At 39.0% G+C, this 22,635-nt stretch overlaps 3 protein-coding genes across 5 annotated transcripts; 2 read left to right on the top strand and 1 right to left on the bottom strand.

Annotated features, from left to right (window-relative positions):
- LOC109727800 (transcription factor ICE1-like) lies at positions 1,898-6,220 on the top strand. The gene is made up of 5 exons (XM_020258016.1): positions 1,898-1,909; positions 2,761-3,627; positions 4,457-4,699; positions 5,194-5,364; positions 5,797-6,220. Exons 1-5 carry the CDS (start codon positions 1,898-1,900, stop codon positions 5,878-5,880), a joined length of 1,377 nt encoding a protein of 458 aa, XP_020113605.1. The 3' UTR covers positions 5,881-6,220.
- Positions 7,900-13,286, top strand: LOC109717034 (aspartokinase 2, chloroplastic-like). 3 transcript variants are annotated; one of them, XM_020242681.1, is made up of 14 exons: positions 7,900-7,956; positions 8,179-8,653; positions 8,748-8,830; positions 8,932-8,972; positions 9,444-9,598; positions 9,937-10,086; positions 10,173-10,268; positions 10,484-10,600; positions 11,310-11,429; positions 11,517-11,609; positions 11,728-11,844; positions 11,991-12,107; positions 12,206-12,268; positions 12,595-13,286. In XM_020242681.1, exons 2-14 carry the CDS (start codon positions 8,225-8,227, stop codon positions 12,745-12,747), a joined length of 1,734 nt encoding a protein of 577 aa, XP_020098270.1. In that variant the 5' UTR covers positions 7,900-7,956; positions 8,179-8,224; the 3' UTR covers positions 12,748-13,286. The 3 variants fall into 3 exon arrangements, with proteins under 3 accessions (XP_020098270.1, XP_020098288.1, XP_020098279.1); XM_020242690.1 differs by lacking the exon at positions 7,900-7,956 and adding an exon at positions 7,981-8,003; XM_020242699.1 differs by lacking the exons at positions 12,206-12,268; positions 12,595-13,286 and having other exon boundaries at positions 11,728-11,865.
- On the bottom strand, positions 16,306-21,611 carry LOC109711717 (auxin response factor 4-like). Its single transcript, XM_020234901.1, has 15 exons — positions 21,565-21,611; positions 21,362-21,474; positions 21,123-21,218; positions 20,941-20,997; positions 20,686-20,841; positions 20,235-20,319; positions 19,884-19,974; positions 19,629-19,793; positions 19,362-19,481; positions 19,203-19,278; positions 18,943-19,111; positions 17,942-18,837; positions 17,509-17,699; positions 17,219-17,417; positions 16,306-16,747 (listed from the first exon to the last, which is right to left on the bottom strand). Exons 1-14 carry the CDS (start codon positions 21,599-21,601, stop codon positions 17,237-17,239), a joined length of 2,433 nt encoding a protein of 810 aa, XP_020090490.1. The 5' UTR covers positions 21,602-21,611; the 3' UTR covers positions 16,306-16,747; positions 17,219-17,236.

The raw sequence follows: 22,635 nt of genomic DNA on the forward strand, positions 1-22,635 counted from the left end.
CACGGTTCAATATTGTTTAATAATTGATTAGTGCATATATACTCTTTTATCACTTGTATAATAATCTTCATTGTCTGCAACAATTAATGTGCATTAATTCTCCTCTAGTCATAAAAAACAATGGCAATTATATTAACCCGGCCAAAGTTTGTTAATAAAGTTGAATTTACTTCTCTAGGCATTCGAACGACGGGCACCTGCAAAAGTAGTACGTAAAACTCATAGCTATAATATAATACTAATTACTTAAAATCCATCATTAGCTCCTATATATGCTCATCCTAGTTATAGGAGAGCCTTAGATTTTCTTACTTTCCCCATATTAGTAAGTTAAAAAAACAACTTCAAACAGTTGAAACGCAGTAATATTCTTTTCATAGTTAGCACCCACCTCCTCTTATGATTTCACCACTGCATTTAATTAGAAAACTAAATGATGACATATGATTATATTACCTTTTTGGTAACTCAATATTTGATGCACATATACCATAGTTTCTTATGCTGCTAATTAATTGAGGAAATTTGTTTTTAGTCTAAAAAAAGTAAATAACAGTAGTAAGTAAGAAATATTTATTTTTTTGTTTACTTTGCAAATATTCTGAGTTATTATTTTTTAACTTTTTGGCAGATGTATTGGAATTTGGACACTTTTTGTGAATTCCCATGGCATCAACAATTCACAAGAAACATGAGACTAGTTAGATAAACCAGTGGAGAATTCTCTCTCTCTCTCTCTCTCTCTCTCTCTCTCTCTCTCTAGATTTCTCTGTGAAAACTGTGAATAGAATGACCAATATTATAATTAAACCTATCTTTGTATAAGTAGAAAACATGCCACATGGCCTTCACATTTTACAGTACTAAAATTAACATTTCTACACAAGGAGCCAATATATGTTTTTTACCATCTGAAAAATGGCAAAATATGCACCACAGGATAGGTGCTCTCTGTTGGTTACCTCAGAGTTAAATATCCATAGGCTTAATTTACTATCACAAACTTACCACTAATAATCATTACTTTTACATTAATAAATTAACAATATTAATTAAAGGCCCGATTAGTGTGATAACAAATTGTAAAAATATTGTTCAATAATAACTATTTAGAAAAAAAATACTCCAAAAATAATTTTTTTGAAATCTTTGCAAGACCGTAAATAGAAATATTAAACTGGAGCTTCTTTTCATTGCGATGAAAAGCTAACTGTATTTTCTGGCTAAAATAGAAAGCTAAAAAAGAAAGCGTTAGAAATCCTCTTCCAAAATATTATCTTTGTTTCATAATAAAATTAATAATTTGGCCATTAAATATGATCCTTAGTAGAAGCTTTAATATCTCATGCTGATTTCTTAAGTTTAACTGTTTGATATTCTGAAAAATAAAAAATATTTTTTATAGGTCCCTGCAAGGTGAGGAATTTAATTGGCCATATTTTATCAGTGGTCCCTCATCATGTCCATCAATGATTTGCTTCACAAGAAATTACATGTATTGATGAAATGCCCATCAATGTATTTGATGAAAATAAGAAAAAGGCATCCGAGATGTAGAATTCTGATTAATTACCATATGTTTTTTTTTTTTTTGAAAAAAGAAGATGAAGAAGCAACTTTATTGAGTGATAATGTGATTTTCATGTTAAAAAGTTGATGTTTCATTCTCTCCCTCTGGAGAATAATTTATTTAACAAAATTTTAAAATATTGAAAAGAGAAAAAAAAAAAGAAAAAAGAAACTGAGTTAGTAAATAGTAACGTGCCGTTTTAGAAATTTGTAAATGTTTGCTACACGTAAACAATTTACACTCTAATTAATATTTTACCAACTTGAATAAATTGAGATATTCTCAAGGTTAATTTCTGGAATAACAACTATTATTATTATGGGCACCATGCTGGTTACGGTAAACATGGGATAAGAAATTAAAAACAAAATTTTGTTAAATAAAAAATGTAACAAAATAAAAAGATCTTTATTTTATTTGAAAAAATGAAGTAAAATAAAAGAAAGGACTTGGTTTGGGATTAAAATGGTGGCGCGCAAGGGTTTGCCTTGGGATTTCCAAAGTTCTGCAATTACCACCAAGCAAATGACAGAGGAGAGAGACAGAGAGAGAGAGGGAGAGGGAGAGAGTAGACGACAACAACCACACACCTCCCTCTCTCTCTCTTACATAACAAGGCGTTTCAAAACTCCTCCATCACCCCACCTCACCATCTCGCTCGTAAAGTGAAGTAAGAGAGAGAGAGAGTTGTAGTAAGTTATAACCCAGCATCTCCCATCTCTCTTCTTCTAGTTTCTGCAGTTCTTCCTCTCTCTCTCTCCCTCTCTCGCTCTTCATTCCATATATGCAGAGAAAGAGAGAGAGAGTGTGTGTGTGTTTATGCGAGCGTCTGCGTGTTTTATAACAAAATTCATCTTTCCATCTTCTTCTTCTTCTTCTTCTTCTTCTGGTAGTTTCTAACTTTCTCTTTCTCTCTACCACCTTATCATCTTCGTCGCCGCCCGTCAAAGAAGAGAGAGATGAGAGAGATTTTTTTTTTTTTTTTTTTTTTGTTGGGGTAGAGGAGCGAAAGAGAGCCCCCTCGACCATCTCTCCCGCCTAGGCGGCTCCGCGCGTGGCCCGAACCCTCCCCCTCCTCCTCACTCCCGCCGCCGCCGCCGCAGCGCCTCCTCCGCCGCGGCGGCGGCGGCGTTCGGATTCTCGGACGCGGGCAAGAGGGGTGGACGCGAGGGCTCGGCTCACACCTTCAGGTCCTCCTCGAGGACGACGCCGACGCCGAAGCCGCCGCCGCCGCCGCCGCCGCTGGCTCCTCGGCTCCGACCCTCCCCCTCCGCCGACTTCGACCTCCACCCCACCCCACCCCACCACCACCACCACCACCCCGGACCCCCTTCCTCACCCTTCCCTTCCCCCTCCCCCTCCTCCCCTCCTCGCACCACGACGCGTGGCCCCTGTGCGGCGCCCCCAACCCCTTCGCCTCCCCCTTCGACCTCCCCGACCCCGCCTCCGCCGCCTCCCTCTTCCCCATCCCCGACCCAAACCCTAGCCCCCAGCTCGGAAACCCCGCTCTGGCATTTCATCAAACGGGTTTCGCCCCCTTCGACCACCCCGCCGCCGCCGCCGCCGCCCCCCCGTTCCCGAACCGGCCCAAGGCCCTCAAGCCCCTCGAGATCGTCCCCCCGGTCGGAGCCCGGCCCAATTTGTTCCAGAAACGGGCCGCGGCCGCTCTAAAGCACAATTTGCCCGTGGGCCTGGGACTCGAGAAGCGGCGGAGGGGGAATGGGGATGAGGATGATGAATTCGGCGATCAGAGTATTGATGGGTCGGGTTTGAATTATGATTCGGATGAGGTTAACGTTGAGAATGTGAAGGGGGAGGGGGACGACGAGGAGGAGGACGAGGAGGACGACGAGGAGGGGGGTGTAGGGAATAGTGGAGTGGGGAGTGAGGTGAATTTGAATAGTGTAGCGAGTGGGAGTGGTGCTAGGGGTGGGAGTGGGAAAGGGAAGAACAAGAAGGGGCTTCCTGCAAAAAATTTGATGGCCGAGAGGAGGAGGAGGAAGAAGCTGAATGATCGGCTTTACATGCTAAGATCGGTCGTTCCGAAGATAAGCAAGGTGAGAATTTTACTAGTTAATTTCCAATAATTCTTCATAGGGTTGATTGCAAATTTATAGTTCGAATTTCGGGAATCCGTCCTCAGATTGTCAGTTGTAATATTTTAGTCCTAGAAGTTTTAATGCCGATTTCAATTTTATACTCGAGTTTTAATCTGGTCCTTGAACTTTGATCTTTGTTTTGGTATCGTCTTCGGAGTTTTGATGTTAACAACGGAATGCCTGATGACGGTACACACGTGGCGCCTTGTTCGGATAGTTGATTATTACAAGTACTTAATTATTATATAGAACGATCTTCGGAGTTAATTATTATATATAACAATCTTCGGAGTGAATTGTTCCAGTTGAAGTCAAGATCAAAGTGGTTCAGGGACTAAATTTGTACTGACCCTTTCTGGTACTTCGTTCTAGGATTCAGTAAATATATGTGCGGGGCGTTCGAGGCTTTACTAATTTACTTTGGAAGTGCAGTGAATTTTCTAATGGTTTTGGCCTTTTTGATTTGGAGAATATCAGTTTAGATCTATAGGCTTTATGGTTTGCGTGTGGTCCCTCTTGTCAACTTGCTTAAGAATTTATAATTCTGTCAGTTCCTGTTGCATGGCCTTATTAATATTGTAAATTGTAATATCGCATTGGTGTTACGAGTAAGCTGTTGATTAAAGTACGTGGACACATTCCTTAGGCTTTTATTTTTTATTTTTTTTGACAAACATTTTATCATAATGGAGATGTGATAGATCCTTCTTTCTTATCATTATGGAGATGTGATAGATCCTTCTTTCTTATCATTATGGAGATGTGATAGATCCTTCTTTCTTGACAGATGGATAGAGCTTCGATTCTAGGCGATGCGATCGACTACTTGAAGGAACTGTTACAAAGGATCAATGACCTTCACAATGAGCTCGAGTCAATGCCTTCAAGCTCTTCAGTGCCTGGTTCTAATACTACGACTCCTACCCCAAGCTTTCACCCTTTGACTCCGACACCACAAACTCTCCCAAGTCGTGTCAAGGAGGAACTATGCCCGAGTTCATTACCGAGCCCAACTAGTCAACCAGCCAGGGTTAGTTTTAATTGACGTATTAATTGTAAAAATTTACTATTACAAATCTAATAATTTCTTTAGAAACTGTTAATCGTGCATATTTTTTCATTTCTATTTTTTGTGCTTGTTGAAATTTAATAATGAGAAAGACTTCAGGATATTTAATATTAACAAATGGTTTCTGATGTCTAGAGCATGTTTTGGTTCAATATAGTTTGTTAGTTGGTTTTGCATGGCCCTTTGTACTCTTACTTACCACAATGCATTAACTTAGGCATTTCCTCATATCTACCTCAAGGTGGTACACACTAATCTATTCCTAAATTTTCTCTTCTTGGTGTAGTTTTTACTGAAATGAATATTATTTGGTAAGTTTAAATATTGTCTCTGTAAGCTGCAATTTGGAAATGTTCCAACTTCTATCAACGTAACTCATTGAATTACATAGTTTTACAATTTAAATTCTGGTTATGTATAATTTACTTTTGTTAATCATGTTGTTTCCGACACAGGTTGAAGTCAGGGTAAGAGAAGGGCGAGCGGTTAATATCCACATGTTCTGCTCTCGCCGACCGGGCCTATTGCTCTCCACGATGAGGGCCCTTGACAACCTTGGCCTTGACGTCCAACAGGCCGTCATCAGCTGCTTTAATGGGTTCGCAATGGATGTTTTCCGTGCTGAGGTTTGTTATATCTCTCCATCTTATATTATGCCTCTATGGCCTAGCTTTTGAAATAACTTTTCTATAACTTCTCTAAGTTAGAAAAGGAGCATAAAAGCATTTGGATAGCATTAGCTGAATGAGCTTATATAGTGCCTGTATGGTCGAGGCTCTTGACCAACTTTTCTGCTCTGAGAAGCAACCGCTAGGCTTCTTGCGAACAAAAGTACTATAGAGTTTTGCTGTGGCGAAAAACTAATATGAGCTTTTGGGTCCCAAAGTAGAAACTCAAATTTAAAGTTTCTGCCTGTGCCTGGGCAGGAAGCCGTGGTCTCGACGAGAAAGGTGCTAATGCTTTTTATGGACAGCCGAACAGATTTAGTGCAGAACTAACACACCTTTCCTGTGTTATGAGCTATATTTTCTGATGCTTCCCTTCTTTTACTCAATCAGCAATGCAGAGACGGGCCTGGGGTTTTGCCCGAAGAAATCAAAGCAGTACTCATGCACTCTGCTGGCTTTCAAGATGCAATGTAAGGTAGAGGTTGGTCGAGGAAGAATTTCGAAAGAATCAACGGTGATGATCTACCAAGGAGTTTGTTTATCCGTCGGTCTCTAATCTCACAAATTGGTTTTTCAGTGACAGTGAAAATTTCTCCTTCCTAGTGCTAGCATAGATCTTTTCTGTTAAATCATGTTCTCTGTTGGTGTCCATACAAATTGTCGCCGCTTGTCATGTAATCAATTTCCTCAGCAAGTTTTTAGTTAGTTAACAGACCTAATTTAACTTGAAATTTCTTTGTTTGGCATGCAAGCGATTGCCTTTGTCTTTGTTGCTTATATCCTCAAAAGAATTATGGTTTGTTTTGCAATTCTACAGTGGTGATTCCAGTTAACTCAAAATTAAGTCACTTAACTTGCTGTGGTTTTGTTCAGTCTCTTTTAGCAAACAAAGAGTTGGCAGTTCAGATGGTTAAGAGAAAGTTAAGATAAGCTCCAGAGTTGCACCAAAATGCTGTAGTAGGGATCTTCAATTTTTTTTTTTTTTTTTTTTTCCTTTGCTTATGAAGCAACTATTCTATTTTAAAATGCAGCAACACCGTGAACCAAAAATATTCTGTGCTTAAACAATCAGGTTTTGAACTTGAGACCTTAGTTATTAATTATTAAACTTTTTGCCAACTGCGTTAGGTATAATCAGTATAATCAGATGTGTGGTAGGGAGTTAAATAGGGTTTTTATATTCTAAAAATACAAATTCTAGTTATAAAGGTATTGGTTCTCCATGATTATGAAGATGTTGATGTTATTTTAGTATAACAAATTAACAATACTCTTTTGCCAATAATAGTTCCATTCAAAAAGTATTTTTATATATATTGTAAAACTTCAAGGTTCTATTATGTACAGTGAAAAAGTCCGATAAGAAAATATATTGTTTGTTTATGCAGTTTCACCTGAAAATGCAGAAATATATTTTTATATGTTTTGGATCTAATGCCATTCTATCTATTAAGGCCAGTTCAAATTTTGTAATATTTTGAAAATATTTTATATTTATATTTAAAACTAGTATGTTCTTGTATATTTTTATTAACGAACTACTAATAATTTTTATACTAATTTATTAACATCTTTTATAATTTTTTTAATAAAAAATATAAAGAATTATTAAAACATTATAAATTGTGAACCAATGGAGTCCCAGTAAATGAAGGTTAATACCAAACGACTCTAACAGCGAAATGGAAAAATTATGTCGGCATCTGAGCAGTTGGATTGAGACTCAGGTTTTTGACTAAGATTTTTGGACCCTTCAACTACTCGATTTCTCCGTTCATAAATCAATTGGTGCCGTGTTAGATCATCCTGTATCAGAAATTTTTCATCTGATCGATTCCACATTTTTTAGACAACCCTACCATCAACACCACCACCTAATAATTGCATTAATTATCATACAAAACTAAAATTAAATGAGTTAGTAAAAAAAAAAAAAAGAAGAAGAGAATTGCTACAAATTCAAATACAAAAAAAGCAAAAATACTACAAAAAATTTATATCTCCTTCGTTCAAGAGCCAAATGTTAATTCTTTATTTTGTTAAAAATTTATGAACTTTTTAAACAAAAGATATAAATTCCACACTCTCTTTTGGATCTACCGTAGCTTTTTTTCTTATTTTCTTTTTTAAAATTTTAGATACTCGTTATTATTATTTTATTATTACTTAAGTAATAAACAAAGCGAGAAAACGACAAAAGAACGCCACGTCGGCTCCCACGGCACGCCGCGTCACGGTGGCCACGTCAGCTTCGAATCGCGACCGTCCATTCCGAGAGATGGGCCGTGGCTGTTTCCGTTCCGTTCCTTTCCGTTCCGTTCACTTCCCCCTTCTTTTCTCCCCCCAACCATTTTTTTTTATTATTTATTTATTAATCACCCCGTCCCCCGCCGCGCCGCCGCCTCTCTCTCTCTCTCTCTCTCTCTCGCTCTCGACACCGCGCGGGAACGAGAGAAAGAGGAGAGGGAGAGCGAATCCAAACCCTAACCTCCAATCTCATCTCTCTCTCTCTCTCTCTCTCTCTCTCTCTCTCTCTGATTTGAGTTCCAGGTACGATTCGATGCAAAAAATCGAAGCTTTTTGGATCTCCGCTTGCGGTAGTATACCAATGTTGCGATCTTTTTGGGGATGTTACGATTATTTTTTTCTCTTTTTTTTACCTCCATTTTCATTCACATTTCTATGCTTCAATCCCTGCTATCGCAAAATGTAAATTTTTTTTATTAAGGTTTTGATTCAAATGGCAACGACTTTGTGCAAATGTTGGTGCAGGATCAGTGAGGAAAAGGAGCCTTTTTTACCACCTTTTGAGTTGGAAATGTTGGTAGCTTTCCAAATTGGGCTTAGATCTCACTGTGCTGGTTCCACTAGGGATTCATTAAGCCCTTTTTCTCTCATCTCGAGCACTTCACATCATAAGCTCAAATTGGGCTCATCTTCGAGGTTGATCTATTTGAGGAGGGAAGGGTTTTATGGGAGGAGAAGAGGAGGCTTAAAGGTATGTTGCGAGAGAGACGCCGCCGCATCGGCGGTAGCAGAGAAGGCTGGAGTGGCGCTCAGCCAGCCGTCTGTTCAAAGCGACGGAAGTGCTTCGCAGCAGCTGAGCGTGGTGATGAAGTTCGGCGGGTCCTCGGTCGCATCGGCGGAGCGGATGCGGGAAGTTGCCGAGCTCACACTCAGCTTTCCCGAAGAAAGGCCGGTGATCGTCCTGTCGGCGATGGGGAAGACGACGAATAAGCTTTTGCTGGTAATTACGATGCTCTGCATTGCAGATTAAGTAGTAATTTTTGTTGGGAAGTAATTCTTACAGTGTTATTACTAAGTTGTCTGTTTGATTTTAGGCTGGGGAGAAGGCGGTCAGTTGTGGTGTGACCAATGTGTCTGAAATCGACGAGTTGAGCTTCGTAAAAGAGTTGCATCTCAAGTATGTCATTTTTTTCCTTTACTTTTTCTTTTTTGGTTGTGTATTGTCCCGAAAATGTGATCTTTCTCTATGTAATGTACTTATTGTTTCACCTTGTTCAGGACGGTAGACGAGCTTGGAGTTGATAGATCTGTTATATCTGGTGAGTTATTATTTTTTTTTATTTTGTCTCATTTTGTTCTGCTACTTAGTTTCCCTATCGAGAAACATTGCAGCGGTTTGACTTGCAATGTTTCTTTCCTGAGCATCGGTGAGTACTGCAGTGCCTGATCATTTTCTTGCTTGCAAAACATGTACATAGAGCCGACTGTTGTTGACGGTGTCTTTTTTTGGGGATCTTAAGGGTAAATGGTTGTTTAGATGCTAAAGGGTTGAATTTTAATTCTCAATCGAACCAATGGTCAAACAGGAGGTATTCATGCACAAACTTTTAAAGACTAGAAGATCATGTATGAAATACTCATGAATGTCAGAATATATTTTATGAAACTTGAGAGACTTGGAGATGCCAGAACAAAAAATTATTGACCGTCTAGCTGATTTCTCAGTACTTGTCTCAGAACAGAAACTTTTATCCTTTTTTATCATGGTTTTCTGCTCTGGAACTTTGCAGTTTTGTTGGATGAGCTGGAGCAACTTTTGAAAGGTATTGCCATGATGAAAGAGCTGACACTTCGAACGAGAGACTACCTAGTTTCATTTGGAGAATGTATGTCCACAAGAATTTTCGCGGCATATTTGAACGAAGTTGGCTGCAAAGCACGGCAGGTACTTTGAATCATGTCATTTATCTTAAAAAGAGAAAAGCTGTGTTCGTCTATCAGCAGCATTCGTGTGCCTTAAGTTTTCCAGCTATTACAGAAAAACACTCTTGGATGCCCATTTGGGTAAATGATTTATGAATAAATTTTGTAATGTTCAAGAGGTTGGAGAGCGTTTGATGCTGTATAACTATTGTTTTATCCCTCTAAGAATTCGATGTCATGCCAGCTGTTAGTATACTAATACTAAGAGTGTCGCTTAATTTACAATTGCTGTTACATTTTGGTTCATTGTTAGCACTAGTTGTAACTAGTAACAACTTTATGGCTGAAACTATTTTGCAGTACGATGCGTTTGATATTGGTTTTATAACAACTGACGACTTCACGAATGCTGATATCTTGGAAGCAACTTACCCTGCTGTTGCAAAACGGTTACATGGGGACTGGATTAGTGATCCTGCAATTCCTATTGTAACCGGTTTCCTTGGAAAGGTCTCCGATGTCAAACTAAACATTTCATTTTGAAGACTTTTTTTGGGTCTCATCTGATTTCTTTATGTAATTTCTTGAAATTTCAGGGTTGGAAATCTGGTGCCGTCACTACCCTCGGCCGGGGTGGTAGTGACTTGACAGCTACTACCATTGGTAAAGCCTTGGGATTACGGGAAATTCAGGTCAGTGGATGGTGGGAACTAAGCACTTATAAAAACAAATAATGATTATCTTGTTTTCTTTTGACAGTTTGTTATTCCTACACTTACTGAAGTAACTTAACTATTTATTCATTGTTCTAACGGATTTTTGATTATCATTTAGTCTTTGATCTTGTGTTATGCTTTCCTTTATTCTAAATTTATGAATGGGATAGCCAAATTGTAAATTGTGACAGGTTTGGAAGGATGTTGATGGTGTTTTGACTTGTGATCCTAACATCTACACAAACGCAAAGCCTGTGCCGTATTTGACATTCGAAGAGGCGGCTGAACTTGCCTATTTTGGTGCACAGGCATGTTTGTCTTTTACTTATTCATTTTACTTTCTAAATTGGTTGCAATGTTTTCCCTCTTCTCGTGGAGATTCAGCAAAAGCAAATAGTTATTATATTCCACTGCCTTCAATTGATTACTTTACAGCAGGAAACATTAAATAGAATATGATCCACAAAGTCAAGGGGGACAAGCACTTTTCATGTTCTTTTTCGTTGTTCCTGCTTTTCATGTTCTTTTATATTGTTCCATATACATTAGAATTATGAAGGAAAATTTGATAGGATGGTCATAAGAACACGAATGCCCTATGGTTCTCATTGTTGGCAATTAGCAGGATGGTTGAAGTGAAGCAGCTTTTTAGTGTCTTGTTTAATAGTTGGTTACCTTCAAGTGGAGAAATATCTTGTAGGATGCCTATAAACGTTGAAATTGCTCTACGATCCCACATGTAGATCAATAAGATACAACAAATTATAAAATTAGGATTACCTGAGTTGAGAATGCCGAAGATAAGTGGTGTCATTAAAGAGGTAAAAATGTTTAATAACTAGCGCAGGTTACTAAGATTGAGTGTTAGTACTTTCCAGTGTTGTTGACTATTTAAACACTATGCTTGGCGAACTGATGCCTCATCTTTATCAGGAGATTTCTCTTCAATATTATTGACCTATTAGCCTCGTTTTTCATCATTATTCTTCCTTAGAGATTACAACTGCCAATTATCAGGTTTTGCACCCACAATCAATGCGACCTGCTAGAGAAGGTGACATACCAGTTAGGGTTAAGAATTCATACAATCCTCAAGCTCCGGGTACCCTGATCACTAAAGCAAGAGATATGAGTGAGGTTTGTAGGAGCATTTCTTTGTACCACTGATAATTCATTCGCAGCAAAGTCTCTACTAAGCAACCTCTTTGTCTTAAAATTGCTCAGGCTATACTGACAAGTATAGTTTTGAAATCAAATGTTACCATGTTGGATATCGTGAGCACCCGAATGCTTGGGCAGTATGGCTTTCTAGCAAAGGTAGAGTATTCCATCACGCACTTGATTATTTTGTAATTTTTTCTAATATTTTATAACTTCTTTTTTTTTTTTTTTTTTTTTTTTTTTTTTTTTTTTTTTTTTTTTTGCTTGAATATATGTTTTTTCCATATTTGAAGACTTGGGCATTTCTGTTGATAGTGTGGCAACTAGCGAAGTCAGTATTTCCTTAACCTTAGATCCGTCAAAGCTGTGGAGTAGAGAATTAATCCAGCAGGCAAGTGTTTGACGCAAACAGGTTCAGAACTAATCCAATTACCGGGGCTGTGACCAAAAAACAAAAAACATATGTTCTTCATTGTTTTGTTAAGTTGCTTTTGTTTTCGCAATGTTAATTTTTTTGTATTTCTAATGAGGGGGCAGGAACTTGATCATGTGGTTGAAGAGCTTGAGAAAATTGCAGTAGTTCACCTCCTTCAGCACAGATCGATAATCTCCCTTATTGGAAATGTGCAGCGCTCTTCTTTAGTACTAGAAAAGGTATGACAAGGAAAAGTCATCTTCTTTTTTCTTCTTTTTTTTTCCGCTGGCTCTTTTCCAATTGTCCCATCTGCTGTGTTTATCATCATGCTTGCTAGGCATTTAATGTTCTGCGGAAAAATGGAGTAAATGTTCAGATGATCTCACAAGGGGCATCAAAGGTACTTTTTTCTTTTCTTTCTTTTCCCCTTCGTTATATTAGTGGTGTTTTTTCTGGCTTCTGCTTCAATAACATAGATTCTCTATTTGAGAAGCGTGAGTAAGGTGTTTGTCAAATAAAAATTTTGAAGCTTTTGGCTGTGGCCCAAAATAAATTAAGCTTCTACGCCCCAGAACCAGAAGTTCTGATGAAAAAACTGTCAGGAGAATTTAAGTGAAAAGGCTGTTGGAGCTTTTCTATGAACAGCTTCGGTCAAAAGCAATCCGATGAAAATTCAATTAGAGCTTTGCCAACCTATGATTACGTATAACGTGTAGTGTTGCACAGGTGAACATTTCGCTGGTTGTCCACGATCGCGAGGCCAAGCAGTGCGTAAGAGCTCTCCATTCAGCATTCTTTGAGAATGGCTTCAACTCGGAAGTTGAAGCTGATCTTTTTCAGAATGGCTCCGCAATACTCGCGGATCACTCCTTACGCTGAGAATTCGCCGAAGCTGCACTATTCATAATGTTGTTTACCTCAATCTTTCTGTTTCTGAGGATGTAACTGTTATTGTGCGACCATTCTTTCCACATTTTCACCAAGTGTCTATGCTGCTAATTTATGCTAGAGGAGAACTTTCGGCTTCTGAAATACGTCGTTGTAAACATACAGTGATGCTGTACACTCATCAATCATTGCATGCTCCTTGAGCAAACAGAAAAGGCGCGCCGAGTAAGATGTTTACATATCTAAACGCGGCGTATCTAAAGTTGTGGCATTCAAATTGGCAACATAAAGGGTGGTTTGTGCTTTCAAAGCTTATAAGCGGCTGCTGCAGCAGGAAGCTGTTTTGTGAATTTCCACAAGAAAGAAATGTTGTAAGTGCTTCTTCGAAAAGCTCTTCTCCGGTCAGGCTAGTCAGGTCTGTTTCGAAGGCAATCTGAAGTGTGTAGTCTGTGTTGTTATTACAGAGATTTTGATCATAACATTGGCCATTCAACTAATGCATAGATGGACATATTTTGGGCCTTCGCTTATCCGTTACTTCTCAGGTTTTTAAGTTACTCTGTCTCCGCTCTGGATGCTCGAAAAAATAAGTGTTACTCTCTCTCTCTCTCTCTCTCTCTCTCTCTCTCTCTCTCTGTTGAATGATACTAATCTACTTTGCGTCTCTAGAAAAAAAAGAAAACAGGAAGGAAAAAAGAAAAATCAGAATAAGACATCAGGAGTTTTGTTTGTTCGGTTTGTTTTCACATCTTGTTTCTTAGAAAACTGTTACAATTTTAATTAATTACAAGTGCCGAGGAACTAGTTAGTGCAATTTACCCATTTCTTGCATATATAATTATATATATATATATTAGTCGAGTACCGCATGCTAAATAATAATATTGGATTAACTCGGACCAAAGTTAACCCCACGCGCATCGTGAAACTGAAACTTTCCATTTTGGTAAACATTCCAAATATGGACGTATGACTAAAAGGCCGGACCGAGACCAAGCCCGTGTAAATCTAGCCCGGAGTTGTTGGACAATATCTAAGCTTGGGCTCCCATGGTCCGAGTCATGCACCGGACCGGTCCTATTGGGTTCGATCAAATGGGCCCCTCGTACGGACCCACAAACCAATGGATCCCACCTGTGGTCCACTCCTCGTCAATTAAACGGAGCGGGGTCGGATCGGTTCTTTCGATTATTAGTCTTTAAATTTGGAGTCTTTCCATAAATGCATGCCTCACGCACCGTACCTAATCTTTTATGATAAATATTTCAACGCTTATTAGGGTCTCGTGAAATATTTAAAGAAAGGCTCGTAATACTTGTTCTTTTGATTGTATGTTTAATCTTTATATATGATGATTTTCTTCTTCATGAATGAAAATATGCTTTGTGATGGTTAGAGCTAGAGGAAATTTTCGTGTCGTCGTCTCCAAAATAGAGCGCTTCCAGAGACAAGAATTACCACCATCACTAAATCTTATAGCTAGTATCAAATATTTTAGAGTAAACTTTACGTACTTTCTCATTTTAGTACATGTGGTTTAAAATATATCAAGTTTGTTTGTATCCTGTGATTTCATTTTTATCTTTTCATCAGCTTTTTTATTAATATTTCATTAAATTTTAAATTATATACAAAAAAAAAAAACTTTAGGCACCTCATTTAGGTTCATCGAATATTTACTTTAGTACCCTTTAATTTTAAATTTGTCACTGATTTAACGAAAAAAATTAGTAAAATCAATAATAAAAAAATAAAAATAAAATCACAGAGCACTAAGTTGATACATTTTAAACAATATGGCTCTAAAGTAAAAAAATGTGAAACCACAAGAGTAGTATTTGAAATTTTCCCAATATTTATTTTATGACACTGGTCGACTCCGACCCTCATGGTCTAACTCCCTAACTTTTCCTCTCTCTCTCTCTCTCTTGTAAACACATGCTTTACGTGTGGGGCGTAAGGAAACGAACAAGAAAGAAAGGTATTGTAATGGGCAACAAGAAGTGGGCAAACAACGTACGAGAATGTCCTTTAGCATAATTCACGAGTGACACCATGCGTTACACATTATTGAGGCTAATAATATTCATGCGAACTTGGAAAGACTTTTCTTGTGAACAATAACATCGACTTCCCCACCTTTCCCTTCACGTGATAAGGCCTACTTAGAACTGCATATTATTACCCACCACACCCTGCGACAGCAATTATAGGAGGAGCGATTACAGGGATTCAGATAACATGCTGCAAGACACACGAGAGACGAGTTCACAGATTTTCAATAAATTCCGACATTTTCATCCTTCATCGTTATTATAAATTCCTAAAACTGCAGGTTTTAACTTTCTAAATGTGCCCGCCAAACATCTTTCTGCGAAATTTGAGAACATACTTTGTAGTTTCACCCTTGCAAATTCTACATGCTGCACATTCAAAGCTACAAGGATGAAACTGAAACAAACAGGAACAAAATAATCATACCTTCTTAGTTTCAATCAAAGACGCCCAACAAACCTTTAAAATAAAACCCTGCAGTCAAGAACATGAAGAAAACACGCCTAATTTGACTATCACATTTACATATTTGATTAGTGAGAATCATGTCACGCAGGAAAACAAAAAGCATCCCCAGAAAGAGTTTTCTGCAAGCCTTCCTAAACTCAACCGGCCTTTTGGACTTACATTTGAAATTCAAATCTGGCTCTTGAAAGTAAAGAACTTCCCCAATCAGTCAATCATCCAAAAATAAAAAAAAGAAAGAAAAAAAGACCCCACCGTATCCTTCAAAACTCCTCAAAAGAGATATAGAGATACTGCTCCCTCCATTAGTCATACAAATATCCCACCACCACAATCATCCATTAGTTGTTCATGAACCCATAATCATCTCTCTCTCTCTCTCTCTCTCTCTCTCTCTCTCTAACTTTACATAAAGCACGGTGGGAAACATTAGGTAGTGAGCCATGAGAGGCCAAAAAGGAGGCCCCAGAAAAGTTTTCTGATAATGAACTGCCTCACTGTTGCTGCTGCAACAGAAAGAAAAAAAAAAGAAAAAAAGAAAAAAAGAGACCAGCTTTCCTTCACAACCAACATCCCACCAAAAGGAGTTGATCATACCACAAAAATTGTGGGACCAACTCACTACCTTAAAACAGCACTGTCAACAGGGTCCCCACCGCCCCCCTAATGAAATGAAGATTCCAACACCATTAAGAGAAAAATAATAATAATTAAGAAAACCCAAAGAAAAAGAAAAGGACCACTGCTGTTGCCTTTATCTTGTAGACCATCTCTTTATCTCTCACGTATAAAGCTCTCTTTGTGGTCCATATCATTGCTCACCTTTCTCCTCAAAAACACTCCTCCCTTGCACATACAGTTAAGGCAACAGGGGAGCAATATCCAACATATCCACACCAAAGAAAATCCTAATCCACATAATCTATGGACCCTACATGGTGTTTTGTCTATAATGTCAAGACGAAACCCTATGAAAGTGAACCAGGAACAGGTAATCGAAGATAAGGATGCAGAAATAAGAGAAAGCACTTTCCGAAAAAGAAATAGCATACATTCCGCTATACCTATGTTATGTGTATATATGCTGACTGAACATTTTATCTCATGATGCAATGCTTTTTTACTAGAACACAAACAAAACGGGGGTTACAACATAGATTCTGCAGTTTTTAAGTATAAGGAAGAGTTCTCATTCAAGAGATGGGTTAACTCAACCATTATATGTAAACTAAATATTGAGATATATATCTATATGTACATACATAATGGATGACAAAAGGAAACAGGGTTGGCCCTATATAGCTTGAGAACAAACATAGACAAACCTAATAGCAATTGTGCATTAGATGAGAAGGACACCTAGCTGAAGAAGGGGATGGGGCTTACCAACTGACATCTAATAATAACTCAACTAGGTCCCACCAACGAGCGGAAGAAAGAGATACTTCCACATCAATTCTGCTTCAAAAACCTACAAAAAGCCAAAATCAGAACAAAAGATGAGTTCCGTTCTGTTCAAGTTCTCCACATGGAAGGATAAGCTCAAAGATAGACCCGCCACATTCATGTGCCTATCCTTTTCGCTGGTATGTATTGATACTAGAAAAAACTATCAGAAAATGTTAAGAACAAAGGAAGGTGGAACCAAAAAAAAGATGCATAACAAAGTCTTCTATGAATAAAGTTTTTGCTGTAAATAAAATCTGATCATCCTTCAACTAATCATTGATACAGTAGAGACACGGATTATGTGAAGCTGATTGTTTTTCCTATAAATCATATTATACCACTCAAAAACTATCACAATCTTCACAGTGCCAACAGAAATTCGTCAAGTTCTGAGACATCAGCACGATGCTTCTTTCGGTTTACTTAATACTTCAGAAAGCTTATTACAGCTATAACTAATTGTAATAAAGATGAAGGGACAAAAAAAAGGTACCTATTCTAGGAGGTAGATCTAGCAGTTCTCCGAATTAGTTGTTGACGAAAGCGGGCGAGCCTTCGTTTCTTTTGCAGCCGCATTTCCTTCAGCACCAGCTGGAGATGACTCAGCTCTTGGGATCAAGGACCTCGGATTCATATTCCGGACCTCCTCTCTTGTATATATAAAAATCTTGCGGACCATCCTGCAAAATTCTCTGTAGATAGAAAAGAACAACAAGAGTGAGCACAAGAAAAAGCAATGAGTAACTTGACTATAAAATTAAGCATGCCAAGAGATGATCTTACTCCCAAGGATCATCTCCAACAAGCATCATATCACCCTCGTTATCAGTATACACAATCAGCCACTTTTTGTTTGCAGACATCAATTCGCCCTCAAATTCAAACATTTGATCTAATTCGGCAATCAGTTCATCATAGCCGTAGAACTTTGTTAGGTCAACAGATCTACCAAGTGCTATTCCCTGCTTATGGACCTGCAAGAAATATTAAAAACATCACTATTGTTATTGAAAATGGATTAAGAGCTCAATCTCCACCGCGTTGCCTTAGCTGACAATATAGGCAAAAGTTTTTTTTCCCCCCTTTGGATGTCTATGCGAAAAAGAGGGGGGAAAAAGTTGATAAGATTTTGCAGCACCTGATATATATTTACCAATACATAAAATCTACATCAAATAGAGACTAAGTATATAATAATAAAAAAAAAGAAGATTACCTTTGTGCAGCTTCTAGGGCCACCCTGAAGCTTGCTCTGAACATCTTTATTACCACTTTGTGGGCATTGTTGAATATACTTGCCATTCTCACTCTCCATCGCAGCAGTACTTACAGATGTTGTATTTTCCTCAGCAGCCGGTGCTTGTTTTATCGGTACTGATGTTGGAGCACTTGAAATAGGGTCGACATTAGGGTTTTTTAATGACTTCATTTGATCAGATGCAGGAGGAATGCTATTCAGATGAAACCCAAATAGCTTATAAATGCCGCTTTCGTTTGTTCTCACCATCTCAGTATGCGGCACATGTTGCTTTTGAGAAGCTGGAAGCAGTTGAGTTAACCACTTGGGTGAACTGTTTTCAGTTCTAAGATTTTGCACTTGAGAGAATTCTCCCAAATTACTATAGTTAATATTTTGAGTGTCCCAACAAGGTAACTCACTGATTTGGGGAGGCACTTTCATCCTTGATGATTCCCTATTCAAGGGAGATTCTGCAGGCCTTAGGGAGTATGAGCTTGCAAGCAAGTTACGGTCGCCACCTCCATGATCTCGACAATGGTTCTTGTTTGAATAATTAAGGCCACAAGGAGTCTCTTCAAAAAATTGCAAACAAAAACCACGTGGGTTATTGCCAAAAGATTGATGCCCAGATACTATATCCTTATAGTTGGGTTCGTGCCTGCTGCCCATCTGCATCCAACTATCTGAACATAACCTTCTCTGAGAAGAAATTGCATCATTGTTGTCTTCATCAAGAGGTGGTGGCCATATTAAAGGTTTCTGAACAGTGTCCGACTCATTACTATCAGTTATGTTGCTCCTTATACCCACCACTTCTGGAACCCTGGAAATTGCATGAGGTTTGGAAGGGTCTGCGTTCGCTTTGATTGCACCTACAAAGGTTAGCATAGTATAAGGAAAAGGAAATTTGAGTAAATCTCACACCAATTTAGCAATTCAAAATTTCAAACTTTTAAAATTGAGTAATAGTCTTTTACCTTCTTTTGTCAGAACAGATGAATCAGGGGAGTTGGACAAAGCATTCGGTCTAGACCTTTTAACCCTAGAAATTGGAAGGGGATAAACAGGAGGAGTTGAAGCTGGCTCTATCTTCCAAGGAGAAACTCTATCTGGACGGGGAATAGACGATGTCTCGTCCCATCGAACCTAAATTCCAAATTCAACGATCAACAAACAAGATAGCAATTAGAGAAAACATGAGTTCTGTAAGCAATTAAGAATAAAAAAGGCTAACTACCTGCAGGCATCTCCATTTTGATCCAGACCACATAACTGGGTCGACATCTCCGATACCAACAATAGTACCAGTAAACCTATCAGACATAACCAGCAAAAGATTAATTGTATGAGAAATTATCATCGGCATAAAGAACTGTCACAAAACAAGTGGTAATACCTCTGTTCTGGGGCCTCTTCACCTTCAAACCTCATTTTAAATCTCATCCCTACTGAATAGTTGTTTTTAACAGATTCCATATATTGATCGTATGGAATAATGAACTCGGATGGGCTCGTCCTGTTAGACAATTTTCATTATTAGCTAAGGCTAAATTAAATCAATTAAAAAAAGTTAGTTTCTTCATTTTGATAATAGCGAATAATATCAAAATTTCCATTAGTTCATTTATCCTTCAATTGAAGGCACTGAATTATGAAAACACACCTGGGTTTGTAGTAGACAGTGAACATGGTTTTTGTGCTTACGGCATGCCATGCAGTTGCAAGGACACCAAGGTGCATACTATGGCTAGAAATGACTGAAGGTGGGACATTGGTAAGTTGTCTCATAGCCCGTCTCACGCCAACACGAAGCTCACCAGTTTCTCCTCTGCATTGATTTCAGTACCAATGAACGGTAAAAACATTGTGTCGGGCGAAAAGAATAAAAAGAAAAAAAGAAAAAAAAAACTATCTCCACCTTAGAAAGATAAAAGCATCCCCAGCCACAAGCCTTTTGGAACTAACGAATACACTCCAGCCGCTTTGCAGCAGATGCCTCCTTGGCTGACCTGTGATTACAAACAACTACTAAAGTCATTATTCAAATGTGGAAGAAAAGTAGGTTTATCCGAACCCAGTATCAAAATCCAAGAAAGCAAGAAACAATGTGGTGACAGAGCTTTCACTAATATTACTGCAACAGATCATCAAGCATTTAGAATCCAATGAATAGAAGACACCATACATCCCCATGTTACCATCTACGAGATTTCATCAGGATAAATCATGAAGGTACTCATAATAATTAGCATCAGCAATCAGTTGTTACCACGAAATATATGGCGGAATCGCCACTCCACCCCATGCAGATCCTTTGCCACCAGCTCCTGTGTTGGGGGCTGCTGGCTCATATCCTGGTTAACAGAAAAACCAATTAGTAGTTAGAGAAAAGTTAAACAAATCAATAGTTGGTTGTTTGAGCTAGCTTCCGATCAGCCGCTCTACTAGAGAAGCACAAGTCAGGCTTTTAACGAACTAAATATCTGGACAACCCCCAAAAAAGCAGCTCCAAATTGAGCTTCTACTAGTTAGACGTTTAAAGGGATTTTCATGAAAAAGAGCCGCCAGTAGTTCTTTGGACAGCTCTACTGAAACAACAATTATGATTACGGAAAAGCTCCAACCAGGCCAAAAAGGCCTTACATGACAAACTTACAAAATCGATGATCATTTTAGGACGTAAAACTGAATTTAACATAGTAACTAATTCAAACACCAACCAGCGGAGGAAGACACTCATCAGCATGCCGCCTGAGAACTGAGAACCCACCATGAGTGCTTGTATCAGAAGCAGTTAGCGTTTTGCAGAAGGAGTGCACGTGAGGCCTCGGTGGTGGTGGAGGGGGCTTCAACTTCTCCACAGTATTCTCATCTTGCTGAAATTTAAAACCACGCCGCCAACAAATATACACAAAACTTAACCTTTCGTACTTCAATTCCCACATAAACCAACAGAAACCAAATCAAGACCTTACATTTGCCTCCGGGAGCAGCATCACCTGTGCAAAAACTTCATCTGTATCCGGTTCCGCCTAATCCAACACAAAGCCAACAAAGATCAGCATGTATAAACCCTATTGTCTCTCTCTCTCTCTCTCTCTTTCAAAAACCAAAATGAAAAGGAGAGAATTTTTGACGAACTAATTCGGAAAATTACCTTAAGCTGGACGTTGAGCACCCGACAAAGGATTTTTGGCGGAAGATCGTACATCGCAATCTTATTATCTGCCACCTGATTCGTCGATGCCTCCACCTAACTCATCGAAGAACAACACAAACTCGAATTTGAGCAGCAGAAAGTTAAAAAAAGAAAAAAAGAAAAAAAACAAATCGAAGAAAAAAAAAAGTCGAAAATAAGAAGAAAAAACTTCGAATCGGAGGGGCATATACCCATACCTGCTCGATATGACCCTGGGGGAAGTAGAAGACCAACTCCCCCTGGCGAGGAAGCGTCACCAGGGGCCCGGCGCACGCTAGCCACAGCTCCGTATAGAGCGCGTCATCCGAACCTGTAAACCAAAGCCGAACCCACCGATGAGCCAAAACCCTAGAAGAAAAGAGAAGCCACAAAGACACAGCACCCACGGCGGAGGCCATACCTCTCGCGGCCGCGCCGCCACCTCCTCCTGCTCTCATCCTCTCCGCCGCCGCCGCCGCCCGCCGCCCCGCCTAGGAGCCAGTCGGGAGACGCCATTCCTACGATCCTCGGCGGAGCACTCGCATCCAAAATCGGAACACAAAAAGGATGGGGAAAGTAGAGCGATCGCGAGCGGATGCGGAGGAAAGGTACCAAAATTCGATGAAGGGCGAAGGTGTTGGGTATCGGAGGGAGGAGCTCGAAAACCCTAGGAATGGATCCGATGGGGGAAGCTTTTTTAGAAACCCTCGCCTTGTCTCTCTCCCTCTCTCTCTCTCTCTCTCTCTCCGGAGGGTTGTGTTGTTGTTAGGCGTGTGTGATGGTGGTGATGGGGTTGGTCTCTTTGAAGGGAGTAAAAAAAGGAAGAAAGAGACGAGGAAAGGGGATGGGCGAGTCCCAAATGTTTGGGCCCATCGGACACCGTTCCACCGGGAGGTGTCCGACCGCGTCGCCTTTTTCTTCTCCCCCCCCCCCCCCCCCCCCACCCCCCCCCCCCCCCCCCCCCCCCCCCACCCTTCTATTTTTTTCTTTTTTTTTTTTCTTTCCTAATTTTCTTCTTCGGACACGCGGCCGGTCCGGACCGGTCCCTTTTTTTCTTTCTGGGCCCGGAAACGAACCGGTCCGTTTTTTTTTTTTTCTTTACTTCTGCATTTTAGATAAATTATTAAATATTTTTCACCACAAAAAAAAAACTAAAGTAAAAATTCAAAACCTATAATATAGCTGAAGGGAAGACCACAACACCTTCTACGTGAATAAAAATAACTAATAAATTTACTTGAAGTTTAGTAATATAATAAAAGTTAACAAAAAAGACCTATAAGTATAAATTTTACACCTATAAATAAAGTATATGAATAGTAATTGAATTTTGAACCTGATTTTTCATATACTAACTATTAAATATTTTATCATTTGTACTATAGAGACAGTAAATAAAGATTAGATAATAATTATATGATAATAATAATGATAATAATTGGGGATTATTATAGTAAGAGGGAATGGTCGTAGTAGTAGTAGTAGTGAGGGA

Source organism: Ananas comosus, linkage group 1 (assembly GCF_001540865.1).
Source record: "Ananas comosus cultivar F153 linkage group 1, ASM154086v1, whole genome shotgun sequence".
In the NCBI taxonomy this organism is placed as follows: domain Eukaryota; kingdom Viridiplantae; phylum Streptophyta; class Magnoliopsida; order Poales; family Bromeliaceae; genus Ananas; species Ananas comosus.